General features: G+C 44.7%; 4 protein-coding genes across 6 annotated transcripts; 1 reads left to right on the top strand and 3 right to left on the bottom strand.

Annotated features, from left to right (window-relative positions):
• The first annotated feature begins 2,482 nt into the window (after positions 1-2,482).
• On the top strand, positions 2,483-15,889 carry fli1rs (Fli-1 proto-oncogene, ETS transcription factor-related sequence). 3 transcript variants are annotated; one of them, XM_076150333.1, is made up of 10 exons: positions 2,484-2,702; positions 9,897-10,102; positions 10,577-10,746; positions 12,336-12,539; positions 12,688-12,762; positions 13,679-13,747; positions 13,865-13,927; positions 14,131-14,178; positions 14,418-14,504; positions 14,833-15,889. In XM_076150333.1, the coding sequence occupies exons 1-10, from the start codon at positions 2,685-2,687 to the stop codon at positions 15,354-15,356; spliced, it is 1,464 nt and encodes a 487-aa protein (XP_076006448.1). In that variant the 5' UTR covers positions 2,484-2,684; the 3' UTR covers positions 15,357-15,889. The 3 variants fall into 3 exon arrangements, with proteins under 3 accessions (XP_076006450.1, XP_076006448.1, XP_076006449.1); XM_076150334.1 differs by lacking the exon at positions 2,484-2,702 and adding an exon at positions 2,761-3,176; XM_076150335.1 differs by lacking the exon at positions 14,418-14,504 and having other exon boundaries at positions 2,483-2,702.
• A 129-nt stretch (positions 15,890-16,018) lies between these two features.
• On the bottom strand, positions 16,019-18,766 carry zp3d.2 (zona pellucida glycoprotein 3d tandem duplicate 2). The gene is made up of 9 exons (XM_076150405.1): positions 18,707-18,766; positions 18,173-18,559; positions 17,841-17,956; positions 17,667-17,770; positions 17,308-17,479; positions 17,080-17,185; positions 16,817-16,905; positions 16,660-16,733; positions 16,019-16,410 (listed from the first exon to the last, which is right to left on the bottom strand). Exons 1-9 carry the CDS (start codon positions 18,764-18,766, stop codon positions 16,019-16,021), a joined length of 1,500 nt encoding a protein of 499 aa, XP_076006520.1.
• A 502-nt stretch (positions 18,767-19,268) lies between these two features.
• On the bottom strand, positions 19,269-20,844 carry lypc (ly6 domain containing, pigment cell). Its single transcript, XM_076150528.1, has 3 exons — positions 20,376-20,844; positions 19,888-20,007; positions 19,269-19,730 (listed from the first exon to the last, which is right to left on the bottom strand). Exons 1-3 carry the CDS (start codon positions 20,425-20,427, stop codon positions 19,525-19,527), a joined length of 378 nt encoding a protein of 125 aa, XP_076006643.1. The 5' UTR covers positions 20,428-20,844; the 3' UTR covers positions 19,269-19,524.
• A 281-nt stretch (positions 20,845-21,125) lies between these two features.
• Positions 21,126-23,682, bottom strand: tektl1 (tektin like 1). The gene is made up of 7 exons (XM_076150459.1): positions 23,271-23,682; positions 23,084-23,188; positions 22,817-22,967; positions 22,428-22,594; positions 22,229-22,324; positions 22,027-22,140; positions 21,126-21,655 (listed from the first exon to the last, which is right to left on the bottom strand). The coding sequence occupies exons 1-7, from the start codon at positions 23,454-23,456 to the stop codon at positions 21,428-21,430; spliced, it is 1,047 nt and encodes a 348-aa protein (XP_076006574.1). The 5' UTR covers positions 23,457-23,682; the 3' UTR covers positions 21,126-21,427.
• Positions 23,683-23,958: the final 276 nt, after the last annotated feature.

The raw sequence follows: 23,958 nt of genomic DNA on the forward strand, positions 1-23,958 counted from the left end.
AAGTGGCAAAGGGCCATAATTGTGTTTGTGGATGTGACGTAATTCCTTCGATGACTATAATTTACAAATTCCAGTGATCTGTGAGTTTTACATGAACGAACTATGGATGTGTTGATATTATGTATTACATCACGCACAACATACAGTATTTGTCCCGTGTGAGTGAAAGGTCCCATTTTCCCATAACTTTTATGGCTGGAATATTTACTGAGCAACAAAGTGATTGTGAAGTGAAGAGAATGAAAGTGAGTCTATTGAAAATTAAATAACAACAACGTTCGAGTTTGATCCTCGAAGGGTAGGCTCAGAATTTATCAATCAACCCTCAGGTAAAGATCTATTTAATTGATTTCCTATATTGCATGGTACTGCTACAACAAATACATCCTGTAGGGTTATAGAGGTACAATCCATCACAGATATAACATCATATTATTACAAGAATATTATACAAATATTACCGGAGATTATATAAGTGGCATAGACAAATTCTAGAAATAATACAAATGGTTATTAAAAAGCAACTTGCAGAATAATATAAGAATATATTAAATATGCTCCTGTTTACATATCATCGTGTTTGTTTTGGGTCTACAGCATAAATGTGCAGGATATGAATAATAATAAAAATGTATAAAAAATCTTAAGGTCCATTGAGTGTTATTGGAGATTTGTATAAAATTTGGGTCTGAGCCCTCATAATAAATCACAGACAGCTAAATGGAGCTCAGCGTTATGAGGGAGTGAATAAGTGAGTTTGGGTGGAGATGAAGTGCAGCCTTTTGAAATCAGAGCGCTGCCGGTCGGTTTGTAATGAGGTAGAGGGAAAGAAAAGCTCCGTATCTTTAGAAAGCATTCGACAAAACAATGGACCGTAAAAACACACAACTACTGGCTGAAGAACGTCTGAAATCACGGCGTGAGTGGCTGCAGCTGATAAGGCTGGACCAAGGGCCCTGTGTAAACAAACACCTCACACACACACACACACACACACACACACACACACACACACACGCAAACACACACACACACACACACACACACACACACACACACACACACACACACACACACACATCTGGAAAAGTTGAGCCGGGTGAAATCGTGCGGCTGAGTCGTGATTGGGAGCCGAGACAAGGACACAACGGGGATAAGGTTACACACCGCAACACGAGGTGATGAACAACTATCAGCTCAGGAATTTACGCGCTGAAATTATGGACCGCGACAAACAATTACGTCCAACTGAACAATTAAATCGGACAGCAACGGCCCGAGATTTGCTCTATGTACTATAACCGACATGACGTCACATGTACTTGTGAAGTATTCAGTAACTAATGGTTACTTTACCGAAACATGGTGTGTGCAGGGGCAGAAATAAACACATATGGGCCTTTTGCTGAAGGCACAGGTACTAACAACGGTACAAGTGAAGGACATTTATGAAATTATTACATTCACATTAGAATTTCTGGATATAACTTTAAGCAAATTTCACATAAAATAACTGTCTAAATTAAAAATATATATATTTTTGTGTGATCACCATGGCAATATTCATCAGGGTTCAAGGTTCAGTATAGGCCATTCTCACAAATGAGTTAGAATGTAGGAATGGCTTTAGATCTATTACATGAAAATATAATTAATAATGCAGATTAATAGCTGTTGGAGGCCTCATTGCTGTAATATCCACCCCTGGATTAATTATCAAACTTGTTGTTAACTCCCCATAAAGATTTACACAAATTCACCCGTGGATTCACATTCACATTCACAGTGACCAAAGACTGAAGTAGTTTTAGTTTTATAGACCTTTAGTTTGTCATTTTCACATCTGTAACTCTCTCAAAAGTCCGACCCAGTGTGTTAACTCACACATAAATTCACATGAACAACAAGTGGTCCCCGACCCTCAGATTGGGTTCCTCTGACCTCACCTCGACAATTCGAACAACCTTAATCACAGTCACACACACACACACACACACACATACAGACACACACACACACACACACACGCACGCACGCACGCACGCACACACACACACACACACACACACACACACACACACACACACACACACACACACACACACACACTTTTCAGTCAGACAGGTGTGAATCTATACCCACGCAGGAAACGGTAAAATTTTTTGTAATTATTAAACTAACTTTTATTGTTCACACTATATGAACAATTATTTAAACGAACCCGTATGACGTCCACAAGTGTGAATCTCACGCACGGAGGTTATTTTCACACTCTGAGCTGTAAAAATGTGAGATGGTTTCATGAGAAAGGGACTCTGCGATAATGCGCAATAAGAGTGACTTCACTTCCCAATTTGGAGGGAGGGGGGGGGGGGGGGGGGTAGAGAGAGAAAGAGAGGCAGAAAGACAGAGAGATGCAGAGAGAGAGCGAGAGAGCGAGAGAGAGAGAGAGAGAGAGAGAGAGAGAGAGAGAGAGAGAGAGAGAGAGCGAGAGAGAGAGAGAGAGAGGGAGGCCATCCGGTTATGGTCTCTGAGCAAAAAAAAAAAATTGTAACTGCAATGGTTTGCGCCATAGAGTCAATGCGCCGCTACATGAATTGAAGCGAGCTAAGAAGCTAAGAAGCTCAACTTTTCTGTGGCTGTGACAAAATCGACTAAATGCCAAAGAGCGCGAGGCTGCTGTAATGGACTGCACGATAAAGGTGAGATGCGTTCAGGGCCCCGCGGCCGCCCACAGCGCCGCTCCGCTCCCCACTCTTTCCTTCTGCTACTAAATCTCCTCTTCCTTCCCGTTCGTGGTTGTATGTCGGCTGTATAATAACACAACTAACCGCTACATCTTTACACTCGCATAAAAACACTAATTGGTCGCCGATGAGCGCGGGAAGGAGGGCTCCCAAACGCGCGCGCTCTGGATTTTTAATTTTTTTAATTCTTAATTGCTCCTAATTTGATCAAAGCAAATCAACAAGAAACACCAGCAGGCAGGAGGGAGAGAATGAGTGAAGTTAAAGTCTTTAGTCTGTCATGGAGCAGCAGGTGAAGATGGTAGAGGGGAGCAGGGGTTGGACGGAGCACAGGCGGGCGGGCAGGCAGGTGTCCCCGGGGCGCCACGGAGACAATTGGACACAGAAAGAGCCGGAGGACGCGGAGGACGTGTCTCCATCAACTGACTGGTACTTCACTGTTCCTTCGCCTGCGCGGATTCTTTTAACGCTGTCTTTGATTCACTTTCGTCCATTTTGTGGGTAGAGGCAGAAGTTAAAGGCCTTCGTTTCATTTAGAGCCATTTACGCGCTAAATGCTCGTTTTAATGTCATTAACAGTGTAATGTGATAATTGGAGAAGAGGGATGGAAGGCGAAATTATTTGGGTATTTCTGATAAATTTACTTAAGTTAACTCTAAGAAATTAACGTGTAAATATTTTCGTCTACATTGCAACAATGTGCAACATGCGGCCTGCAGCAGCTTCTTCCTTTACATGAAACTGTCCTGCACCTGAACAACGAAGCCACACTATTATATTAACATTATGAAATCATCTTTTGAGTAAAATGGCTATTAGACTCATTTGCAGAACTGGAAACATTTTGAAAAAGAAGAAGAAGAAAAAAATCTTCTCGACAGATGACGAAACATCGCGAGGAAGAAATAATCGCAGACTTTTCTCTCATCTTACAAAATACTTCATCCTAGTGCGTGATTTTGATCGAGCAACGTCAGGGTTTAAAAAAAAAACGAAACATTACAAAATACGTGACGGGGACGAAATGCTCTTCTTTTTAAACGTATTTAATTAAAACCCACACTTTGCTGCTGTTTCTTAGTGGTTACATGCAACAATAAGTCAGAGCGTTTTTTCTGCTGTAGTCCGCTGCAGTAGATGTTGTGTTTGAGGTTATTTTAGGTGTAATTTATAGCAGCAAACGGGAGCGCTTGTCAGGTGTCGTTATCTGAACTCAGCAGGCTTCCTGTCTCAAACCTCAGACTTTCCGCACACATTTCCGGCCCCCCGGACTAGAAAAAAAAATATGACAAAAAAGCAACAAAGAGAAAGAAGTGGATACACTGGGGCGCTGCACTGTTTTAAACTTTACATCCAATATGCTGCAGGCTGAGCTGGTGAAGGTGCTGAGGAGCGGACCTGGGGGAGAGAGGGGGGCACAGAGGGAGAGGCAGAGAGAGAGAGGGAGAGAGAGAGAGAGAGAGAGAGAGAGAGAGAGAGGCAGAGAGAGGGAGAGAAAGAGAGAGGCAGGCAGTCTGTCTGTCTCTCTCTCTCTCTCTTGTCTCTCTCTCTGTCTCTCTCTCTTGTCTCTCTATCTTTCTCTGCTTCTCTCTGCCCCTCTCTCTCTCCCTCTCTCTCTCTTTCTCTCCGTCTCTCTCTTCTCTCTCTCTCTCTCTTCTGCCTGTCTCTCTCTCTCTCTCTCTCTCTCTCCCTATCTCCCCATCTCTCTCCCCCTCTCTCTCTCTCTCTCTCTCTCTCTCTCTCTCTCTCTCTCTCTCTCTCTCTCTCTCAGTTGTGTAAACCACACTGTGTTTGGGTGTTTGTGTCTCTGCAGCTGCTCAGTTCTTTGCAAAATCAGCTTGACTAAAACTTTCTACTTCTGCTTTCCGTCAGACACACTGAGGCCTTTACACAACTCCATCTGGGTCCGTTTCTCTCGGCTGCACTGCGCTGTGTGTCAATCCAGAGCACGGAGGACATACTGGCATTCTGAATTTACACTCCCTCCCATAGATTGCTTGCATTTAACAGCAATTTTAAAGTTGCGCAACATTGAAGTTGTTGCTTTTCAAAGTACAATCTGAGATTTAGATGGAAGCAAATCCACCAAGATCACAAACAATAGCCAATAACAGTAACTAAATAAGGAATATTTATGTTTTCACTTAAAACATATGAAAGTCAAGGATTGACAGTTGAAGATGGAGCTTCAATCACATTCAGGGGTTTGAGTTTTGGGCCATTTTCGTATCAGTATGAAACATCAACATAAACTCTGTTGGAACAGTATACTGCACAAAGATGAAAGGAACTATGACAACAAACAAACTTTTTTCTGTATCTCTATAAAGTTGTACTGTACAACAATGCTATTAATATTCCCGCTGTCCAAGCTTATCTTAGATAAAGTTTGCATATCTATACTCCAGTTCCTCCACCACCACCATTAAAATCTTCCCTCAGCCACTTACAAAAAACAATTGCCAAAGTAGTTCTAATGATGGAAAAAAATGTCAAAATATTAAAAGATTACATAGATGTTTACAGCCAATAATTACAAAAAGTTGTTATTGTTGTAAATGTTCTAAAAATGTCAGATTCTTATAGATAAAATGAATTTGTGCAGAAGGTTTCTGTGACAGCATCTAGAATACAACATGGCCACACTCAAAAGAGCAGCAGGATCAAGTTTCAACTGATAACTTGGTGTAACCACATCCTTGCTTGCAGTTTAATGCAGACTCAAGCTGCGGTTCCCAAACGGTGGCCCGGGGACCCAGAGGAGTCCTTGGTCAGGTTACAGCGGGCCCCTTTTTAAAGTGTACACTGTATACTGTCAAGTCAAGTGAGCACAGTGATGGAAAAAGATCAACAATATGCAGCAAGGTGAAACTGCTGAATCACAGATGACAACAAAACAACATTTTTCTTAATAAGATAGTGCCTCCTGGAGATATCTGGTGTTCCCTCACCTGTTCCATAGGCCTTTGAGTGGACCCTTATGGATCCTTGTGCTAAATAGGTTGAAAAGCCCATAAAAAGCTTGTCTATGTGCAAATGTTTGTTAAATTCGATACAAACTGTTGCCTCAGAAAGTATTTTCCTGTGACATTTTACACCGAGACATCAGAATTTCGTCTTGGTGTTGAATAATAGTGTCACTGTCAGTGGCCTAGTTTGCACGTACATAACCTGAAAGTGGTGTAAAATTGCCAGAACAAATCATATCTAACAGCAATAAACGTGTGTGTGTGACATGACCTTTCATCTATCATATCTAATGTGAGGTTGTGCACATGAAAAAGTTGGGTAACCTATTGAAGGCAAGTAAACAGTACCAGTTTAGGCAACGTCCTGTGTGGATGATTCTTAAAGTGGCTATCTAGCAACTGTTATCTCATGAAGCTGTGGTCTAATCGGCTTTAAAGTACGCTTGGCTGTCCATGTAGCAACACAGCAGCTTAAACCTTCATCTAGGTAACAATGTAAGGGAACCTATGCACAAATGTTGGGATAGTTTTTGAAGGCCTTTTTATATACTAGACAGTTGTTTAGGCTTTTAAATCCTGTTCCTGTAGTATGAAGGGAGAGCACATGAATTCAAACTAAACCGGGCTGGGTTTTGTTTTTCCTGACACCGAATTTTACAAAGTCAACAACAAAACAAACCATAAACCATAAAAAAAAGAGAAGAAAATGTGTCATTTTTAATCCCAGAATTTCATGCATTTCATATTGAATATACATTTTTATTATTATTATTATTATTATTATTATTATTATTATTATTATTATTATTATTATTATTATTATTATCATTATTATTATTATTACTGTTGTTGTTGGTTACCCATGGTGATGACAGTGATAGCACAATATACCAGTTGCACTCACAATCACATTTAAATAAAGTAGCTAAAGCACTTATTTCATATAAGGTAAATAATCAAAAAACAAAAATGTTGTGATCACACACCAACATGCTGACAGTGTGACTGCATTATGCAACCTGTGCAGCTGCTGATGTTTGGCCATGTGAAGGTTTCCACACAGGACATGGTGTTTATGTTCTTCATAAGGCTGCATTGTTAATTATGAAGCCAATGGAGGTCCAAGGTGTGTGTTTGTGTGTGTGTGTGTGTGTGTGTGTGTGTGCGTGTGTGTGTGTGGGTGAGAAAGGTCGTCGTGTTTTTTAAAAGTTGTTTTGTGTCACTGAGCAACAGGCTGTGTGCTATGAAACACATTGAACAGGAAGTCAGTTGTGGCACTGGCGGTCAGGCCACATTTTGGTATATTTGTATCAGAGTGCAGAGCGAGAGAGGGGGGTAGGGAGAGAGAGAGATGTAGAGAGAGAGAGAGAGAGAGAGAGAGAGAGAGAGAGAGAGAGAAAAAGAGAGAGAGAGAGAGAGAGCGAGAAAGAGCGGGAGCCTGTGTTTGTGATTGTGAGAGCATGAACAGTTTTGTCATGAGCTCGAAAGTAAAACTGAACGTGATGAGCAGCCTGCTTGTCACAATAATGTCAGCAGTTTGAGGGACGAGGAGAAAAAGACGTTGAAGGGCGAATTTTGCTGCTTGCTGAGAATTTGCTGCTGCCAGCCAACTGTTTCACTTCTGCACTCAGAGAGAGAGAAGAGAGAGAGAGAGAAAAAGAGAGAGAGAGAGAGAGAGAGAGAGATGGCAACAGACTAGCTTTGTAGCAAACAGCTTCTGTGATCAAAGTGAAGCCAAACTGTGAAGCTAAACACATCATAGTTTTCGTGTTTAACACCCATCTGGAATACAAAGTCAATTTCTGCCTTGAATTAAATTGGAATTTTCATTGCCACCTGAAAGGCTGCAGTGTCAAACGGGTGAAGCCTTTAGTTTTAAACTTAATCTTACAACTAAAACTTGTTAAACTTTTGGAACTTTTTGGAATCTTTGTGTATTTTGAAAATACTTTGTTTCATAGAATTTTCTCCATCAGTTAATTGAGTAGCAAAACTTTCAAAAATTAGTTTCTATCCTTACAAATCTTTCTACAGTCTTCTAGAAATTAAGAATATAGATAATAAATAACATTTTTGAAAAACAATTACAAATGATTTAGAATGAAAAAAAATGTCATTATCAATTAAGCTACTGTATCAGTCAGTGCATTGATTATTGATTACGAATTTGGTTTACGAAATAAGAAAAATCAATGATCAATTCAAAGTGATGTCAAAGTTGTTGAAAAGAGAAAAACAGCAGATCCACACAGGAAACTGGAACCACTGAATGCTTGGTACTTTTTACTTAATTGATTGTTGATTACTTAGTGATTGTTTTTGTTGCACTACATGAAAGAACCACTATTCAACAGATAGTAGCCAACTCCACTCAGAGCCCTTTATTTATAAAGAAGTTGTGATTTGAAGCTGTCTGCCTGCTGGCTTAAAAAAAAGGGCGTATCCACAGCAGCAGGTTGTTGACTTTGTATCAGTTTGGAGGAAATGCCAAACTGTGTGCCATGCATTAAGATCTGGTTAACAATGCTCAGCCAACAATTGAGCTAAAAAAACACACAGGAAAAACACCTCCACAATGCATCGGCGGCACTTAGAACTTCAATCAAGGCTATACTCTTATTGCTGTCCAGTGAACCCCTCCCCCCTTCACGCACGGGGTCTTAGGGTTGTTTTCCAGCTTTAAAATGACCCACGTTTTTACACCGTGCCCCCCTTCTCCACCATTTCCTCTCCCCTGGCCTGTGCCAAAAGGTTCTTCTGCACATGGCGGCCAGGTTTCCTGTAGGCCACTGAAAAAGCACAGCGCTGACGTACGAGGCCCGAAGACAATGCTCAGCTCCTCTAAACAAACACGCACTAACACCCACTAAGGCTCCCGCCGCCTCATCACACATGCACACACTTAATTTGAGAAACAGACAGAGCAGTACCTCGGCCCTCTCACAGCTCGCAGACACAACACGCCCGCTATGGATGCTTGCCCACGCACTCTGGAAGAGCAAGTGCCATCTTGGGGCGGTGTGGAGTTTCTGAGGCCTCCTATCTAGCGCTCAACACAGGAAGAGAGACTCCAATCTCGATTTGGCTCCACCTCGAGCAGGCAGGCCCCCCCCCCCACACACACGCAGCCTCAATCCTAACGAAAACATAAACCTGCGGTGAAGATTACTGATCCTGTTTGAGATATACTGGCAGAACAGCAACCTGTTTACTTTCACAGGGTTTCTGAGCAGTTTTCTCTTCTCAAACTTCTTCTTGGTGGTTGATAACATTTACAGATCTATTGCTCCCTTGTGTTAAGAATACGCATAAAAAACTCTTCACTCTTTTTTTGTTTTCAGCCTGAAGGTTAGAAAATTATAACTGTGTTATTTGTCTAAACCTAAATCTGGGATAAAGATAGTAAGTAGTAACTACATACTTGGACGGAAATGCACAACCTGTTATGCAATCAGAGCATGAGGAGAGTTGCTCATTGAGGAAATAGTGATTGACTGTTTATATGAAGTAAGAAACCAATAATTGCATAAATAATGTGCATGTAAATGTATGCCTGAAAATGACTGAGGTGGTCAGAGTTCCCAACCATCAAAGTCTACCAGTCAACCAGGAATCCTCTCTGATAAGGCTGTTTGGATGTTGAGAGTTTAATAACTCCTGCCATTGCCCTTGATCAAGGCACTACATGTAGATCTGGAGTTGGTCCCTGGATGCCGGGCTGTAGTTGCCCACTGCTCCTCAAGTGAAGAAGAAGAAGTGAGGAGTAAACAGAGAGGAAAAGGAAACAGGGAAGGAAAAGGAAAGAAATGTGGACAGGTAGGAGGGAAGAATTAAGGAGAAGGGGAGGACAGGGAAATATGAAACGAAATAAGGAAAGGAGGCCACGAGAGGAAGTGAGGGAAATGTAAGGAAACAAAGACAGAAGTAGGTTAGGGAAAAGGAAAGGAGGAAAGAAAGTGAGGGGATATCAGAGGATGAGTTTTAGAGATTTGTTATGTACTGGAGTGTGAGCGAAAGAGTGTGATTTGTACTCATTAAGGTACTTGGGAAGCGTATGTCTCACCCTTAACCCCCCGGGGTAATGTGCATCTGCGGTGTGGAAAAGCAGCTGCACGCACACACACTTTCCACAGGTTACGACCCGGCACGTTAACGGCCGCCTGTGTCTGTGTTGGACAGGAAGCTCTGTCCGTGGTGAGCGAGGACCAGCCCATATTCGACCCGGCCTACACCGCAGCCCCCGCCATGCACATGAAGGCTGAGATGACATCGCCTGCCGCGTTCAGCCAGACGTCCAAGCAGAGCCCCGAGCCCACAGAGCCAGAGTGGGTGGGATCAGCCGCACAAAACCCTGGGAAAAGAGGCGAGCACGTGAACGGGACCAGGTGAGTCAGAACGCAGGGGGGGTCGCATATTCCAGGATTATCTGAGTCATCCATTTGGGAATGATGGGGTTTTCCAGAGCCTAATTACATTTAGTTTGTTTGTTTGCTTTCAATTTATAACCTGGAGCCAAAAAGGACTCATGACCCTGCTGGTTGAATAGTTTGGTTCAATGCTCCTTTCTTTCGGTCTTTTCCTGTTTGAAAGCTTTCATGATCAATTGGGTATCAACAAAACATTTTTAATCAGATTATTATGTGAAGTGTAACAGAGATTAAGAACCTGTTTTGAAATTCGACGTTGCTTGAATTTGAATTTGATCTGATAACTACGATCATTCACCTTTATGAGTTTAATAAATCTGCTCTTAATCATAATGTTGTTAGTGTCCAGTGGTTCTCAAATTGTGGTGCGCCTACCTCCAGTGGTACTTAAACTTTTTAATTTTTAATCTCCCTGTCCCTTGTGTCTGATAGTCGGGGGTCCCCTGTGGACTGCAGTGTCACCAAGCGTTCCAGGCACATGAGCAACACCGATGGGGCCCAGATGGGGTACCAGGCCTCATACGCCGAGCCCCGCAGCAGTCCACAGTCGGCAACCTCACCCAGCAGTGCCACAGAGGAGAGGAGGGTCATCGTACCTGCAGGTGAGCCAACAAAGCTCTGCTCAACAGTTCAAAGTCAGAACGCTTGGTAGGTTGTACGCTGTAAGTATTGTTTTCTGAGGCCCTGACCCACCTTCCCAAAAAGTTTCAGAAAGTAATACTGATAACTAACTAAGCAACTAATTAACCAACCAACACTGGTGGAAACATAACCTCCCTGGATGAGGTAACAGCCTCTTTTCAGATTGAGCCCAATGAATCTGTGAGTGTCTCCAGCAGACCTAATAGACTAATGAACCTGCTGAAATGCCCCTCCTGCGACGCTTCAGTCTGCGTGCTTATGTGTCACGTCTCAGAACGGCGATCCCTCCATTGAGTCGGTCTCTGGAGGATCCCGTGGGGGTACAGTGGATGATTTTAATTCAGCTTTGTGGACACCGACGAGATTCGCCGATGAGTCACCACCACTAAGCTATGCTTCATAATACATGGATATGACATCACAGCAGCGTGTGTTAACCAAGGACAATCGGGGCCCGTGGGTGTGGTTGCTAATGTTCACGTTCCAGACTCTGTCTAACATTACGGGCAATTCACAGCACATCCATTGTTTGCTACTGGAAGTGAGACTGAATCAGACGAATAATACTGTTTTGGTACCACAGCTAGACATCAATATGATTTTAAGGGCATTTAAAAGTGTGAAATGTTCTTAAAGCTTCTATGTCTGAGCTTTCTCTTTGTCTTTACAGGCATTGTTACAACTGAGAGTGGGGTTTTTTTCCATACTGGTGATGGAAAATGCCTCAACAATGAACAATGCCACAGTTTAACAAACATGTTCCCAAAGCAGGTGGGATCAAAGCAGGAGGATAGATGTTAGAATGGAGGGCTTGGAGAGACATCAAGGACTTGATTGGTCAATGGTTACCATTACACCAAAACATTGTCGTTCAACCCCCCCAACCCCAAAGCCCCCTAACCTTAACCCTTAAACCTGGAGGATTTCTTAGTTTTGGTCACGTCCAGGAGGGTTCCGCCTACTTCTTCCATGTTGGCCAGACTTGCGGACGTCATGCACACATTTGTCAAAACCCGGGTGGGAAAGAATGTAATGCGGTACCAAGCCCTCTAATCTCACATTTACCCTGTTTAAAGTACTTTCATCATGACAGATTGAAAAAAAGGAGTAACTGGTATCAAGCTGACTGGTTGAAATTCCAGAATTTTGCTAAATGTGACTCTGCCCCCTAGTGGACATGTAAATGTCTGCAGGAGTCCAAAAAAGGACACTCACATGAGCGCCATGGAACTACACCAAAGCCTGTCTAGCTGACATGCAGAAGCATAACAGTGCCTTTACGTGACTTGTCACGTTCTTGCCATATGAACAAATACATTTTCCCCAGGGCAGTTAAAACTTTGGTTGGTTGGTCAACCAATTTTGATGAAAGGTGATGGGAGGATCCATTACATTTAGCCAAACCAGATGAAATTTCTTCAGAATGAATACACTGTCATTGGGAAATAGGTCAATAGGTCAGATTTTATCTGGATGTGACCCAGGATCAGAATCTCTCACGATCAATCATTTCTACATAAATCATCTCACCTCTATCTTTTGGCGACAGACCCTGAGGTTTGGACCCAGGACCACGTTCGGCAGTGGCTGGACTGGGCCATCAAGGAGTACGTCCTGGAGGAGGTGGACGTCTTGCTCTTCCACGCGCTGGACGGCAAAGCGCTCTGCAAGATGACCAAGGAGGACATGATGCGTCTCACGTCGGCCTACAACGCAGACATCCTGCTCTCCCACCTCAATTACCTCCGTCAGAGTAAGAGCCAGAGTGTCCAACCTGCATCCAGACATTATAGATCAGCATTGTACAGATGACACCCAAGATGACACCCATGTTCCAGCAAGATATACTGTCTTATATATGATTATAGAGAATGTAATCTGGCTTGTTGTTTCCCCTTCAGGTAGCCCAACGTTCTCTTACGCCACAACCCCCACCAGCACCACACCACAGCAACCCAGACTACAAGTGAAAGCAGGTGAGATCCCTTTGCAGTTTCATGTCCAGTATGTCCAGCTTAGAGCCAGTGATGGGGTAAAACCCATAACGGGACAGTGGAAGTGTTTGTGGGATTCAAACTCTAACCATGAGGTCACAACAAGAAGTTAAGGAGGTTTGTAAAGGTTTAAGGAATTTAAGGAAAGCAGGACTACAAAATAAACAATTATAAAAAAGAAATAATGATGATTTAGATTGAAATGTATAAAAATGTGATTCACACAACAAAAAAAGACACAATCAATGCTTTTTTGTTGTTACTGTGTAGATGAGCCACAACCTGAGGAGGCAAAAATATAAATTAGCAGTAACAAACAGTGAAGTGATCATGGATGAAAAGACACAAAATACAAGATGTAATGAGGAGAAGAAGAATGAGCTTAAATGTTTTTTTCATTACACACCAGTCAACATCACTTTGATTTGATCTAAGTAACAAAGTTTGTATTGCTGCTGTGTGATTTGGGGTGTGAATCACAGCGTCACAAAGGAGCATCCAACGATTCAAGGACTTCAAAAATAAAGTGCTGGGTTTCAGTACCATGTTTCAGAAGTCAAATGGTTTGTTGGCGCGACGCTCTGCCTCAGTTGACAATTCTTTGATGAATCTGCAACTCAACAGGCAGTTTCGGGCAGGAAACAGCTGCACCAGTGCAGGAAATGGGGGGTATGGGTCCCACTGAGGGACACAATTCATAATCATGGTGGCCTGAACAAAAGACAGCTCACCCAAGAAATTGTGGGTCATCCTCAGCCCTCCCATGTCATGTCTGCTCTCCATCTCTTATCTCCTCCATTTTGCCTTACTTCCTTCCCACTTCTGTCCACTTCAAAGGCTTTGTTTTGCCGCCTGACCGGTCAGTGTCTGCTCTCATCTCTGGTTCTTTTTTGCGCAGAGAGCAGCTTTGATGAGATCAGCCGCAGGAACAGCTGGCCTGCAAACAGCATGACTGCAGGGCCAAAAGGTATGACAGCAAAAAAAACACAAACGGAATAAAACCGATTGTCACAAAGAATTTTCTATCTATTGTTTTTGCGTTTGTGAATTCAAACTCCTCCCCCGTTTCCTATCTGATTCCTAGGTTCTTCCATGGAGCACCAACACAGCTCAAGAGTTTCTGAGCCTGCTCCGAGGATTGTGCAAGGTCTGAAAGCCATTTGTCCCAAATATTAGTTTTAAAATCCACAGCCTGTTGTGAGCAGTAAAACATTACATCAATATCTGTGATCATTCCGAGCAACGGAACAAGCAGATGTATAATTATCCCATATGGGGTGTTATCAGTCAGCTTGGATAAGTGTGTCATGTCACCCTAAATGCATTTAAAACATTTCTTCTTCTCCACAGATCCTTACCAGACCTTAGGGCCCATCAGCAGTCGACTAGCAAACCCAGGTAAGACTGTGACGCACTGCGAGGGGAACACATGAGGATGACACAAATGAGGCCTTTACACTGTCTGCTTTAATAACACGAGAGAGAAAGCAAGCAAGGACTGGCACATATGCGCCCACATTCCAAAATAAACAGCCAACAACAACAACAACAACTGCATAATCGCATCACGCTTACATACAGATGGAATCTGGCTTCCCACTCACCAAAATGACTGTTGCCCTGCTGTTTCCTCACAGAAGGTCAAGCCCTCAGCTCAACCAAGAACCGAACAGGCAAACAAAGTCCATACAAGCTCCCTGACCCCAGCGCTCACAGGCCTGTGGGTAGGTTCTGCCCGTCTGTCACACAGTGAAAAGGTCACATTTGGCTTTAAGTTCATAGAAGTGTGTCTCCATACTGCTGGGAGCTCAGAGCTTGAGCAGTCTGTAGGTCCTGGAGTAACTGGACCTGTCATATGGGATCCAAACATTTCAGTGTTTCTGGTTAGGGTTTGTGAAAGTAAAGCTAAATATTTAAATATCCTTTAAAATACTGAGTTAATGTGTCAGCAACTACTTGGAACACATTGATCCAAATGCCTCAACCGGTTACTAGACACATTTTTAGGGCAAAGTCCTCCATCCCTTAAGTGTTCATGTTTACATTTCAAAGGTTCGGGGCAGATCCAGCTGTGGCAGTTCCTGCTGGAGTTGCTGTCTGACAGCAACAACTCCGGCATCATCACCTGGGAAGGCACCAACGGCGAGTTCAAGATGACCGACCCGGACGAGGTGGCCAAGCGCTGGGGCGAGCGCAAGAGCAAACCCAACATGAACTACGACAAGCTGAGCCGAGCTCTGCGTTACTACTACGACAAGAACATCATGACCAAGGTGCACGGCAAGCGCTACGCCTACAAGTTTGACTTCCAGGGCATCTCGCAGGCGCACCAGAATCACGCCGCGGAAGGGGGGATAGTTAAGTACCAGACTGAGATGCAGTACATGCAGCCCTACCACAGCCACCAGCCCAAAATGAACTTCATGGGTGGCCATCCCGCTCCCATGCCTGTGTCCCCTGGAAACTTTTTCGGCCCCCCGACGACGTACTGGAACTCGTCCAATAGCCCCATCTATCCTGGGTCTGCCATGCCCAGACATCCTGCCACTCACTCCCACCTGAGCTCATTCTACTGAGGACAACAACAATTCACAGCAGACTGGAATAACCCGGAAGAGAAAGAGTCACGTGTCCCAACAAATACCATACGGACGATTCATTCAGGATGCACCCGAGCTGAACCCTCTATGAAATAAAGGTGATATGACGCTATGGTCTTTCATCATGTTGTCTTAAAATGGACAAAAGGAAATGTGAAGGTAAATGAATCCATCATGACTGGAAATGGATTGGTATGGCATTCTTCCCATTCTTATATGAGTATACTGGTAATATAGCATGTTAGTTATGAAGACAGTTTGTCCTTTTTCATTTGTAATGTATAATGTTTGATAGAAACTGATGTAAAGACAGCAGCCCTCAAGATTACAGCGTCAGTAATCTTCTGTAATCTGTCACAGTTGTAGGTTTGTAAAACTTTTTACGTATCACATTTGTTGACCTGCCTGTAAAAGTTAAAATTGTACAGAATGTTTGACCTCATGTAGCAATAAAACATGTATCCATGAAGTAAAGCTAATAAACTAAACTCTTGCTCCATAAAAACGCACTTTTTGGCAATTATTGTTGGAAAATTCTCTCAACAGAAGTCTTCATCCGATCTTTTGATGTCTTTTTAATTGACAAATTGGGTTTAATGTTAACAGTGGAAAGGGAAAATCAAAATACTTGTTCATGTTCAGCGGTCATGTTTATTGCCCAAACCAAAGAAGTCTTCAAATGTTCTCTGACGCTCGGCAACCGCCTCTTCCTCACCCTCCTCCTCTACAACAGCAAAGCCCTTCACTTTCTTCTCTTCCTCGACAAACTTCACGCCGACCCCTCCTCCTCCTCCACCTCTGAACGGCCGAGCCAACTCCACGACCTTTCCCACCGCCTGGCTCTTCGTGGCTGCTCTGCTCTCTTTGGGCTTCGTGGTCGTCGTCCTCTTCCTCGCTCTGGTAGTAGTTGGAGGTCTTGCCGTTGTTTTGGAGCTAGATGATGCGGTGACCGCCTCTCTCTCTCTCTGGGTTGTGGTGGGCTTCACTTTAGATTCTATCGTCCAGGGCCTGCTGCTGATCATTTTGGTGACTGGAGCAGGCAGGCAGCACATTTGAATGATTAGAATAGAATTACAAGCTTTGTTTCAGAATGAGATTCTCCCTATCAAGAGGAGAAACTAACATTTATGGATAATATTAAAAGCGTCACGTTCTTATAACTATTCCTCATCTTTAACACTTTTTGCAGAACACACATTGCTCTCCTTTCCTTTCACACGGTTTCGCCCCCCCATCCCTGATGAGCAATGAGATGTGCAGGTGAGGATCATCGACTCACCAGAGGCCACAGTGGAGCTACAGTTGGAGTTGCAGCAGTCGCACACCGAGTCGCCTCCGTACAGCTCAACCCATCTGTGACAAAACACAGCAGAGAATCATCCCACATATCCAAACTCTCATCTTTAAAGCAATCGTTAAAACAACTAAACACTAACCTCCCTGCTTTTGTGTCATAGTTGCAGGATTTGGCTGTAGCAGAGGGGGAGGAGCTTCCCATAGACATGGTGCAGTGCATGTAGAGCTGCTGCAGGTGATTAATACAGCTTTCAAAATTGTCCCACAGTTGAATGCTTTAAAGTCTCTTGTATGCAATCAAAAACTGGCATGATGTGTAAGAAGTGCAGGAAAACAATGTCCATAACCCAAAACACACATACAGCATAAACACGGCGGTTCTGTTGCATCGTCGGCCGCTCACCTGGCCTGACATTCCTTTGAACAAAAATGCATCCAAAGTGAATCTCACGGCATTCTGTTTGTGTGGGATGAATCTGGAGCGGCCGTCCCTGCTCTCCACCATGCACCTTTACCAGGACATAAGACAAGCGGATACGTTCATTCATTCAGAAAAGAGTGAGCGCCTGCCTAAACCAGGATCTTAGCAGGAAAGCTTGCTAACGTTTGGATGTGGCAGTTATTGCATTACCCAAAGTTTGTCACGATTGGAAACTGAAGCGTTGAGTTGTGCGACTTCTTTGGAGTGGCATAGCAGGAATGGACATACAGTCTTCCATCCCCCATAGACGAAACCTCAGCCTGAAAGTACATGGGCTTCCCGATCATGTAAGGATCTGATGAAGAAAGCCTGTCCCACTGAGCTGAAAGACACAGGGACTCTTTCAGGACTTCATGTTTTGTTTGTTTCTATCAAAAAGCACTCGAACGCACTGAACCTGAATTTACAACAACATTATTTACCACCTTTCAATGAGCACCTGAACGCAGCATTAGGCCTGGCTGTTGTGGTTTGAAATGTCCTGGCGCCTTGAGACATGATCACCTTACCATTTCGTGGGGTGAGAATGAATTCAGCTCTATTCTTCATAGGTTTGAAGATCTTGCGCATCTGCATCTTGGGAGCGTATCCAATTTTATAAGAGTATTGATATCTGAAAGATAAAATACAAATGAAAAAGCAGTGATTTGTTACAATACTTCTTAAGTGTGTAGCTGCCTCACCTGTTATAATAACAGGAAACAGACAAAGTGAAGGGCACGGCTCTCCTGATGGGTCCGTCGGGCCTCGGTGGGTCAAAGTGTAGAGTGTTGGAATAGGACATCTGGTTGTTTATCATCTACAGGGGTGAAACAGAACATTAAGTCAAATATCACAAGGGAAAAATACAATGTGTTTAATCAGAGCGGCAAATGGTGTTTAATCAAAATGAAGCTCTCATTAAGGTTCCTCACTGCCATTCACCCAGGGGCCCCACAACACTAGGCCCGCCCCTGTAGAGAGAGTTCATCATTAAGAGGTGTCACAAAGTAAGAAGCATCCAGCTGAAGCTCACCGTGCGTTTGGTTCCACACAGGCTGAGGTCGTTTTCAAAATAAAAGTAATCCTGGTTGGACTTGTTGGCTTCACATGAGCCCAGTTTGAGGCCGGATGCGGATTCTCCGGCACCGATGGCGCTTCTCGGCACCTCAACGTGCATCTTGTTCATCTTGCACGAAGTCTTCACCGCATTTGTGGGGGCGGTGGGCGCGCTGGTGCTCCGGCGCACCGGGATCAGGATGTCCCGCAGCGGGGGAGGAATCTGCTCCAGCCCGCTGCCTCCCGAGGGGGAGAAACGCTCCTTCTCCACCAGAGGGAATCTGGCGTGCAGGAACACCGGGAGGTTGAGGTATGGTGGCGGCAGGGCGGAGTGGTTGGTGAGGGTCTCTGAGCCGCGGGGGGCCTGAAACCCGGAGGCGCAACACAACAGCGCCAAAACGGCACAAATGCAACGACTAACTGCGCCCATCACGCTGCAACACGGTTCAATGTAAAGTGTTATCGCGATGATACGGAGCCAAATCTCACACTGGGCGAGAAGAACGTTCACACTGTCAATTAACAGCAGCTGGCAGTGACACAGCGGCACACAGGCGCTAATTGGCGTCATGACAACCACCCACAACTATGTTACAATTTATTTTAAAGCCTTATAAATAACTACCAAAGACCCATATTGTCTCCATAAACATAATTAAGTATCTTTTTTCTATTTTGAATTATTGTTCTCTGTTCAGCCGTGTACTTCAACTGGTGATGGATTTGCCACCCCACAATGCAATGCATCCATGGAGGTCTAATCACAGTTGGAGATGACTCAAACATAATAAAAGCCCAAATAAACCAATAAATGAAATGAAAAAGACGAAAACAAGAATCTGGAGGGGAAAGAAATTAAACTTAGATCAACATCAAGGCAGCCGCTAATATGATTATTGAGATTATTGTTGGTTATGTTCATGTTGTCACGTTTCAAACTGGTATAGAGTTTGGATGAGCAGGTTTATCGCTGCATGCATCAGAAATTAGAACATTTTAAACAGAACACAGCAAATTAGACGAGATCTGGACCACCAACATAATCCATCATTCTTTTAATTAAAATACTGGATTGATTTATTCAGATAAAATATAGAGTTTTTTTTAAACATCTGCAACCACAAAGACATTTATTTAGTATTTAATTTGACCATTGTTTAGTTTTTTCTATAGTTTTGATCAAATTGCACGCACTTATTACTTGAAGCAAGCCGAGTACAAGGTCAGTCCACTAGGGGGCGGCAGAGACGAGGGATTCACAAGCGTTTGTTACAGTGTGGCCGTACATCTGTTTAACAACTCTGACAAACAACTTCCATATCTGTGGAGTCACCACACAGAGTATGAAAGGAGTAGAGTGAGTAGAGTGCCTGTCCAGTAGGGGGCAGTGTGTGCTGCAGCTGCGTTGCACAGGTGTGTGTTACAGCACTCGTTGGTGAAGGTGAAGTTGAGTCCCATGGCGTATTTCTCACCAGTGAGGCCACACAAGGAGGGCAAGACACAGCTCTTCTCGTACAACACCACACGGAAATCTCCTGTAAGACACACACACACACACACACACACACACACACACACACACACACACACACACACACACACACACACACACACACACACACACACACACACATTACTCTTCCTCGCTTCGTCGTCTTCTGGGTTTTGTTGAGAGACGCGAGGTGTCCTCACCTCTCAGGCCCACAGCTTTGCTGGACAGACAGAGCTGCCCGGCTGGACACTTCATAGGAAACCTGATGCAGTCCAGAGGGGACACGGCAGGAAACACACAGGTGAAACAGAAGAGGGGAACTGAGGGAAGACACACACACCCGTTACAACCACAACACAAAACCACAGACACAATCATGTCACTTATCAATTGAATCTCTGGGTTTGTAAAAATGGACACGCTGAGATGTTACAGATCAGATTTATGATTAGAGACGGGACAAAGTCGTCTCGTCTGTCTTTACTTGAAGAACAATGACATCGTCCTGCCTCTGATGCTTAGGATTTGCTCGTTATGCGGCACTAAATCATTTTGTAAATAAGCTGAACATACCTCCGTTATGCATTACGACTAGGAGACCAAAATACCACTATTGTCTTCAAGTGTACAGTACACGCACACGCACACGCACACACACACACACACACACAGATTGTTGTTCACTTACCCACAGCTGGAAGGAAGCACAGGAGAAGCAGAGGGCGAAGCATCTGAGACATCACTGAGTGCTGCAGGGAGGAAACGCTGGATTCTTCAGCTCGTCTTTGGTCGCTCGCTGTTCTCTAGATCAAACCTGCTGTTTCCATCTTTTCTCAAGTCACCGCACAAGATCTGAAGGTGAAGCTCTGGTGGTTTCTCTTGATATTCCATCAGTTAAGCCCAAGAATCTGCCCACCCCAACGCTCATGATTCAATTAGGCCATTAGCTCCCAGTGACAGCGCTGATGTTACAACGCCACACAGTCCAACTGTCCTGCAGAGCATAAAGAGCTCCATTCAGGTCTGAGAGGATCAACAGGGCTTTGTAAGAATCTCTGTGCGTGTTCATCTATAAAACACGTATCAAACATGTTACTCTGCGTCTGTTTACGTCGTGTTTTTCCCAAATTAAAGAAGGAAGTCCTGTACTGAGGTGAAGCTGGGCAGTTTGATTGAATCATGTCTTATTTCTTAATGAAGAACCTCAGGTTGGGTGGGAGGGATGTCAGGTGACCTGCTGTCCCATGACTGAGAAGCTGGACAGATATCCAGAGGAACACGTCCACAGTTTTAACTAGAAGGTGGAAACATTAGTTCAAGTTAAAACAGTAGAAACGATTTGCTTTAGATCCTCTAACATGCGAGAAGAAACCAGTAAAAGTACATTTTCTTTTTTGCCGTTCTATGAACTATGACGAAAAAAGGAAAAACGAGAGCTGTGATTAGTTTTTTTAGTTTATTCACAAGTTTTTCAGTCTTAAGTTGTGAAGAAGATGGGTTTAAATATCAGATTAGAAAGGAAACAAGAAGAAGAATGTGGCCCGACACACACACACGATCAATAACAAGCCATGGTGTCTGAAAGAGGTGGACTCACACTGTAGGTCCACTGTGTCCTAATCCAATAGTTTAGCATCTCATCTAAAACTTCTCTATATCTTTATCCAGTTTGTCTCAGTCATGACATCATCACCGCTCCTCCTCAGCCTGTGATCTCACCGACCCGTGGCCTCTGCCCCTCTACCGAGGACAAGGCGAGTAGAGCTGCTCCCTGCACGCCGCCTGCTGGATGAAAGCGGGCGTGGCTCTCTTGTCTACCTTCTGGCGCCTCATGCGGAGCACGGCCGAGTCCACCTGAGCCGCAGCCTTCTTCCTCTGCAGGTTTTCCAGCAGATGCAGGCAGGAGCGCTGCAGCTGGGACAGCTCGTCCTCAGAGGCCTGCAGACAGCGTCTCAGCACCGCACTGCCCTGATGGACACCAAACCACAGGGGGAAGGGGGAGGGGGGGGTGTTAACTGTGCTTACAGCAGCAGTCTGTGGGTGGAATCCTCTTTGCTGCACCCCAGTTATGCCTCCGTAACTCCTCCCACCCAAGAATGCAAGATATGATTGACAATTGAGGCAGTGATCCCCCTGGTGGTCAACGATGGTACTACAGGGGCTCAAGTGTTTCAGATTCTTTCACCAAGAGGCTCTACAAGTAATATTAATAACACTATTGGAGGATAAATCTTTCCATAGTGACCTGCATGAAGCCTAGTTCACCACAAGAGGGCAGGCTGAGATGAAGTCACAGCCTGTTGTGAATGTATTTGCACACAGACAGACAGACTGAATACCTGTATGAGCTGAGCGGCCTCAGGTAGCTGTGTGCCCGGGTGCCTCTGGTAGACCTGCACCAGGGGCCGGTTCAGCTTCTCTCTGGATAGAACGTCGCCGCTGTACTCTGGACCCTGTAAGACACAATGGCGCCACCCGCTGAGCTGCGTTCGTCTGTGCAGAAGGTCAAACGCGCCGACTAAACGCTGCGTGTGCGCTAACCTGAGCTCTGCCTTGGCTGTGGCGAATACAGTTGATCTGTCTCTGCTTGCGGAACGCGGCCTGTCTGCTGGCCGCCGACATCACCGCCAGGTTTTGCTGCACAGACGCGATGAAAGGAGATTTCTGTCACTCTCATATCCAAACTTACCATCTGTTCTTTCTTGAACTCAGGAATGGTGAGTGTGTTTATGACGTGTACCTGCAGACCAACTGTCTCTGCGATCTTCTTCATCAGGCCGTCATCGACTGACCGCTGAGCAGCTTTCTGCCTGGCGACGGCGCTGGTTAGCATCTGTCGGGTGTTTTGCCTCAGCTCTTGCGACTGGCTGACTTGCAACATGGACGATTCCAATATGTGTTTGCATTCTGCAGAGGAGAAACAAGAAATGAATAAATATATAATGTCATGGTTTTTCTTATTTCAACATCCATTCCATTTTGGCGTCATAGCTCCTCTACACACACACACACACACACACTCGTTATAATGATCAATTCTGTCTTTATTTTGTGTAATTGCTGATTTCCCCTCCTTTGCTTTCACTCCAGGGGGGTTTGATCTTCTCACTCATTCTGCTGTGGGCGTACCGGGTGTAAATGGACCGATGGGCTGGGCCCTGGTGAGGGTCTGAGCGGACGAACTTTGACCTCCAGCAGAGCCGCTGTGAGGCAGCAGCTCCAGGACGCGAGCTCTCTCACCGGCACAGTGCAAGAGCTGCCTGCTGCACTGAGCCAGAGCCTGAGACACAGAGAACAAGAATGATATCATGACTACACACACACACACACACACACATACAGTACACACACTGAACTGGACCTGGAAGGAAAGGAGATCTGAGCCGTGCTAATGACCTGTAAGTGGCTCAGCGTGTCCCTCAGCGCTCCCTGCAGATCCTGTTTCAGCTCACACAGCTCCCGTCGCTCACAGGCCAGCAGGTAATTGGCTCCATCCTTCTCCTGCAACAGAGCAGAGGGTCAGCGCCCGCGTCTCCTCCTCCTCCTGCTGCTGCAGGAGGGTGAAGCCCCCCGTGCGGCTCACCGTCTCACTGGTGGACGGCCTCTTCTTCCTGTCCTCTGTGCTCCTCCTGTTGACGGTCAGCTGGGCCCCCAGGCTGCCCAGCACCCTCTCCAGGTGAGCCCTCTCCCTCTGCAGCCCCACCTCCTCCTGGCTCACCCTGCCCGCCTGCCTGAGGAGCCGACCCTCCACCTCTCGCACGCCGCGCATGTACTCGGTGGCCACGGCGACGCTGGCACTGGCGCAGCGCTCGCGCAGGCTGGAAGGAGGGAACGGGCCAGTGGGTGTCCTTTGGGTGCTGTTAGGGAACTGAAGGAGGAAGGATTAGGCTGAGATTTCCAAAATAAGAGACATGGCTGGAATTCGATCGTTTAGAAGTTTAGGCTGTTAACTTTTAGAGTTTTAATAACTAAATAACTTCTTTTTTTGTCATGAAATATTGTAAATATTATCCAGCCGACATAATTTACAACTTTAATATGTAGTTTAAGAGACTGTACTTGTTTAAGTCTAATGGAAATCAAACTTTATATTTAGATCGAATAATTTGGAGGAAATGATGTTTAATTCTAACTTTTAACAACATTTATAAGGCCACTGTTAGTCACTGTAGACCTGTAAGTTGAACTAATCGTTTGTTCTTCTGTGTTCTAATCCATTCTGGTGACCAATGAGCCTTTAGATCACAGGTTTGAGCCGAAAACCCGAGCTT

Source organism: Genypterus blacodes, unplaced genomic scaffold (assembly GCF_046128005.1).
Source record: "Genypterus blacodes isolate CSIRO-AG114 ecotype Tasmania unplaced genomic scaffold, CSIRO-AGI_Gbla_v1 ptg000052l_1, whole genome shotgun sequence".
Classification (NCBI taxonomy): domain Eukaryota; kingdom Metazoa; phylum Chordata; class Actinopteri; order Ophidiiformes; family Ophidiidae; genus Genypterus; species Genypterus blacodes.

Bases quoted from the DNA above. Each gene is read 5' to 3' on its own strand.
- fli1rs (XM_076150333.1), top strand. The intron at 13,748-13,864 runs GTATGACAGCAA...TCTGATTCCTAG, and splicing joins CATGACTGCAGGGCCAAAAG to GTTCTTCCATGGAGCACCAA. The intron at 14,505-14,832 runs GTAGGTTCTGCC...TACATTTCAAAG, and splicing joins CAGCGCTCACAGGCCTGTGG to GTTCGGGGCAGATCCAGCTG.
- zp3d.2 (XM_076150405.1), bottom strand. From the start codon at position 18,766: ATGACGCCAATTAGCGCCTGTGTGCCGCTGTGTCACTGCCAGCTGCTG. The intron at 17,771-17,840 runs GTGAGGCAGCTA...TTTATCTTTCAG, and splicing joins GTTTCCTGTTATTATAACAG to ATATCAATACTCTTATAAAA. The intron at 16,906-17,079 runs GTGAGCGGCCGA...AATCACCTGCAG, and splicing joins TCAAAGGAATGTCAGGCCAG to CAGCTCTACATGCACTGCAC.
- lypc (XM_076150528.1), bottom strand. From the start codon at position 20,427: ATGTCTCAGATGCTTCGCCCTCTGCTTCTCCTGTGCTTCCTTCCAGCT. The intron at 20,008-20,375 runs GTAAGTGAACAA...GTCTTCCCTCAG, and splicing joins GTGCTTCCTTCCAGCTGTGG to TTCCCCTCTTCTGTTTCACC. The intron at 19,731-19,887 runs GTGAGGACACCT...TGTGTCTTACAG, and splicing joins CAAAGCTGTGGGCCTGAGAG to GAGATTTCCGTGTGGTGTTG.
- tektl1 (XM_076150459.1), bottom strand. From the start codon at position 23,456: ATGCGCGGCGTGCGAGAGGTGGAGGGTCGGCTCCTCAGGCAGGCGGGC. The intron at 22,968-23,083 runs GTCATTAGCACG...TCTGTGTCTCAG, and splicing joins ACACGCTGAGCCACTTACAG to GCTCTGGCTCAGTGCAGCAG. The intron at 21,656-22,026 runs GTATTCAGTCTG...GGTGTCCATCAG, and splicing joins AGGCCGCTCAGCTCATACAG to GGCAGTGCGGTGCTGAGACG.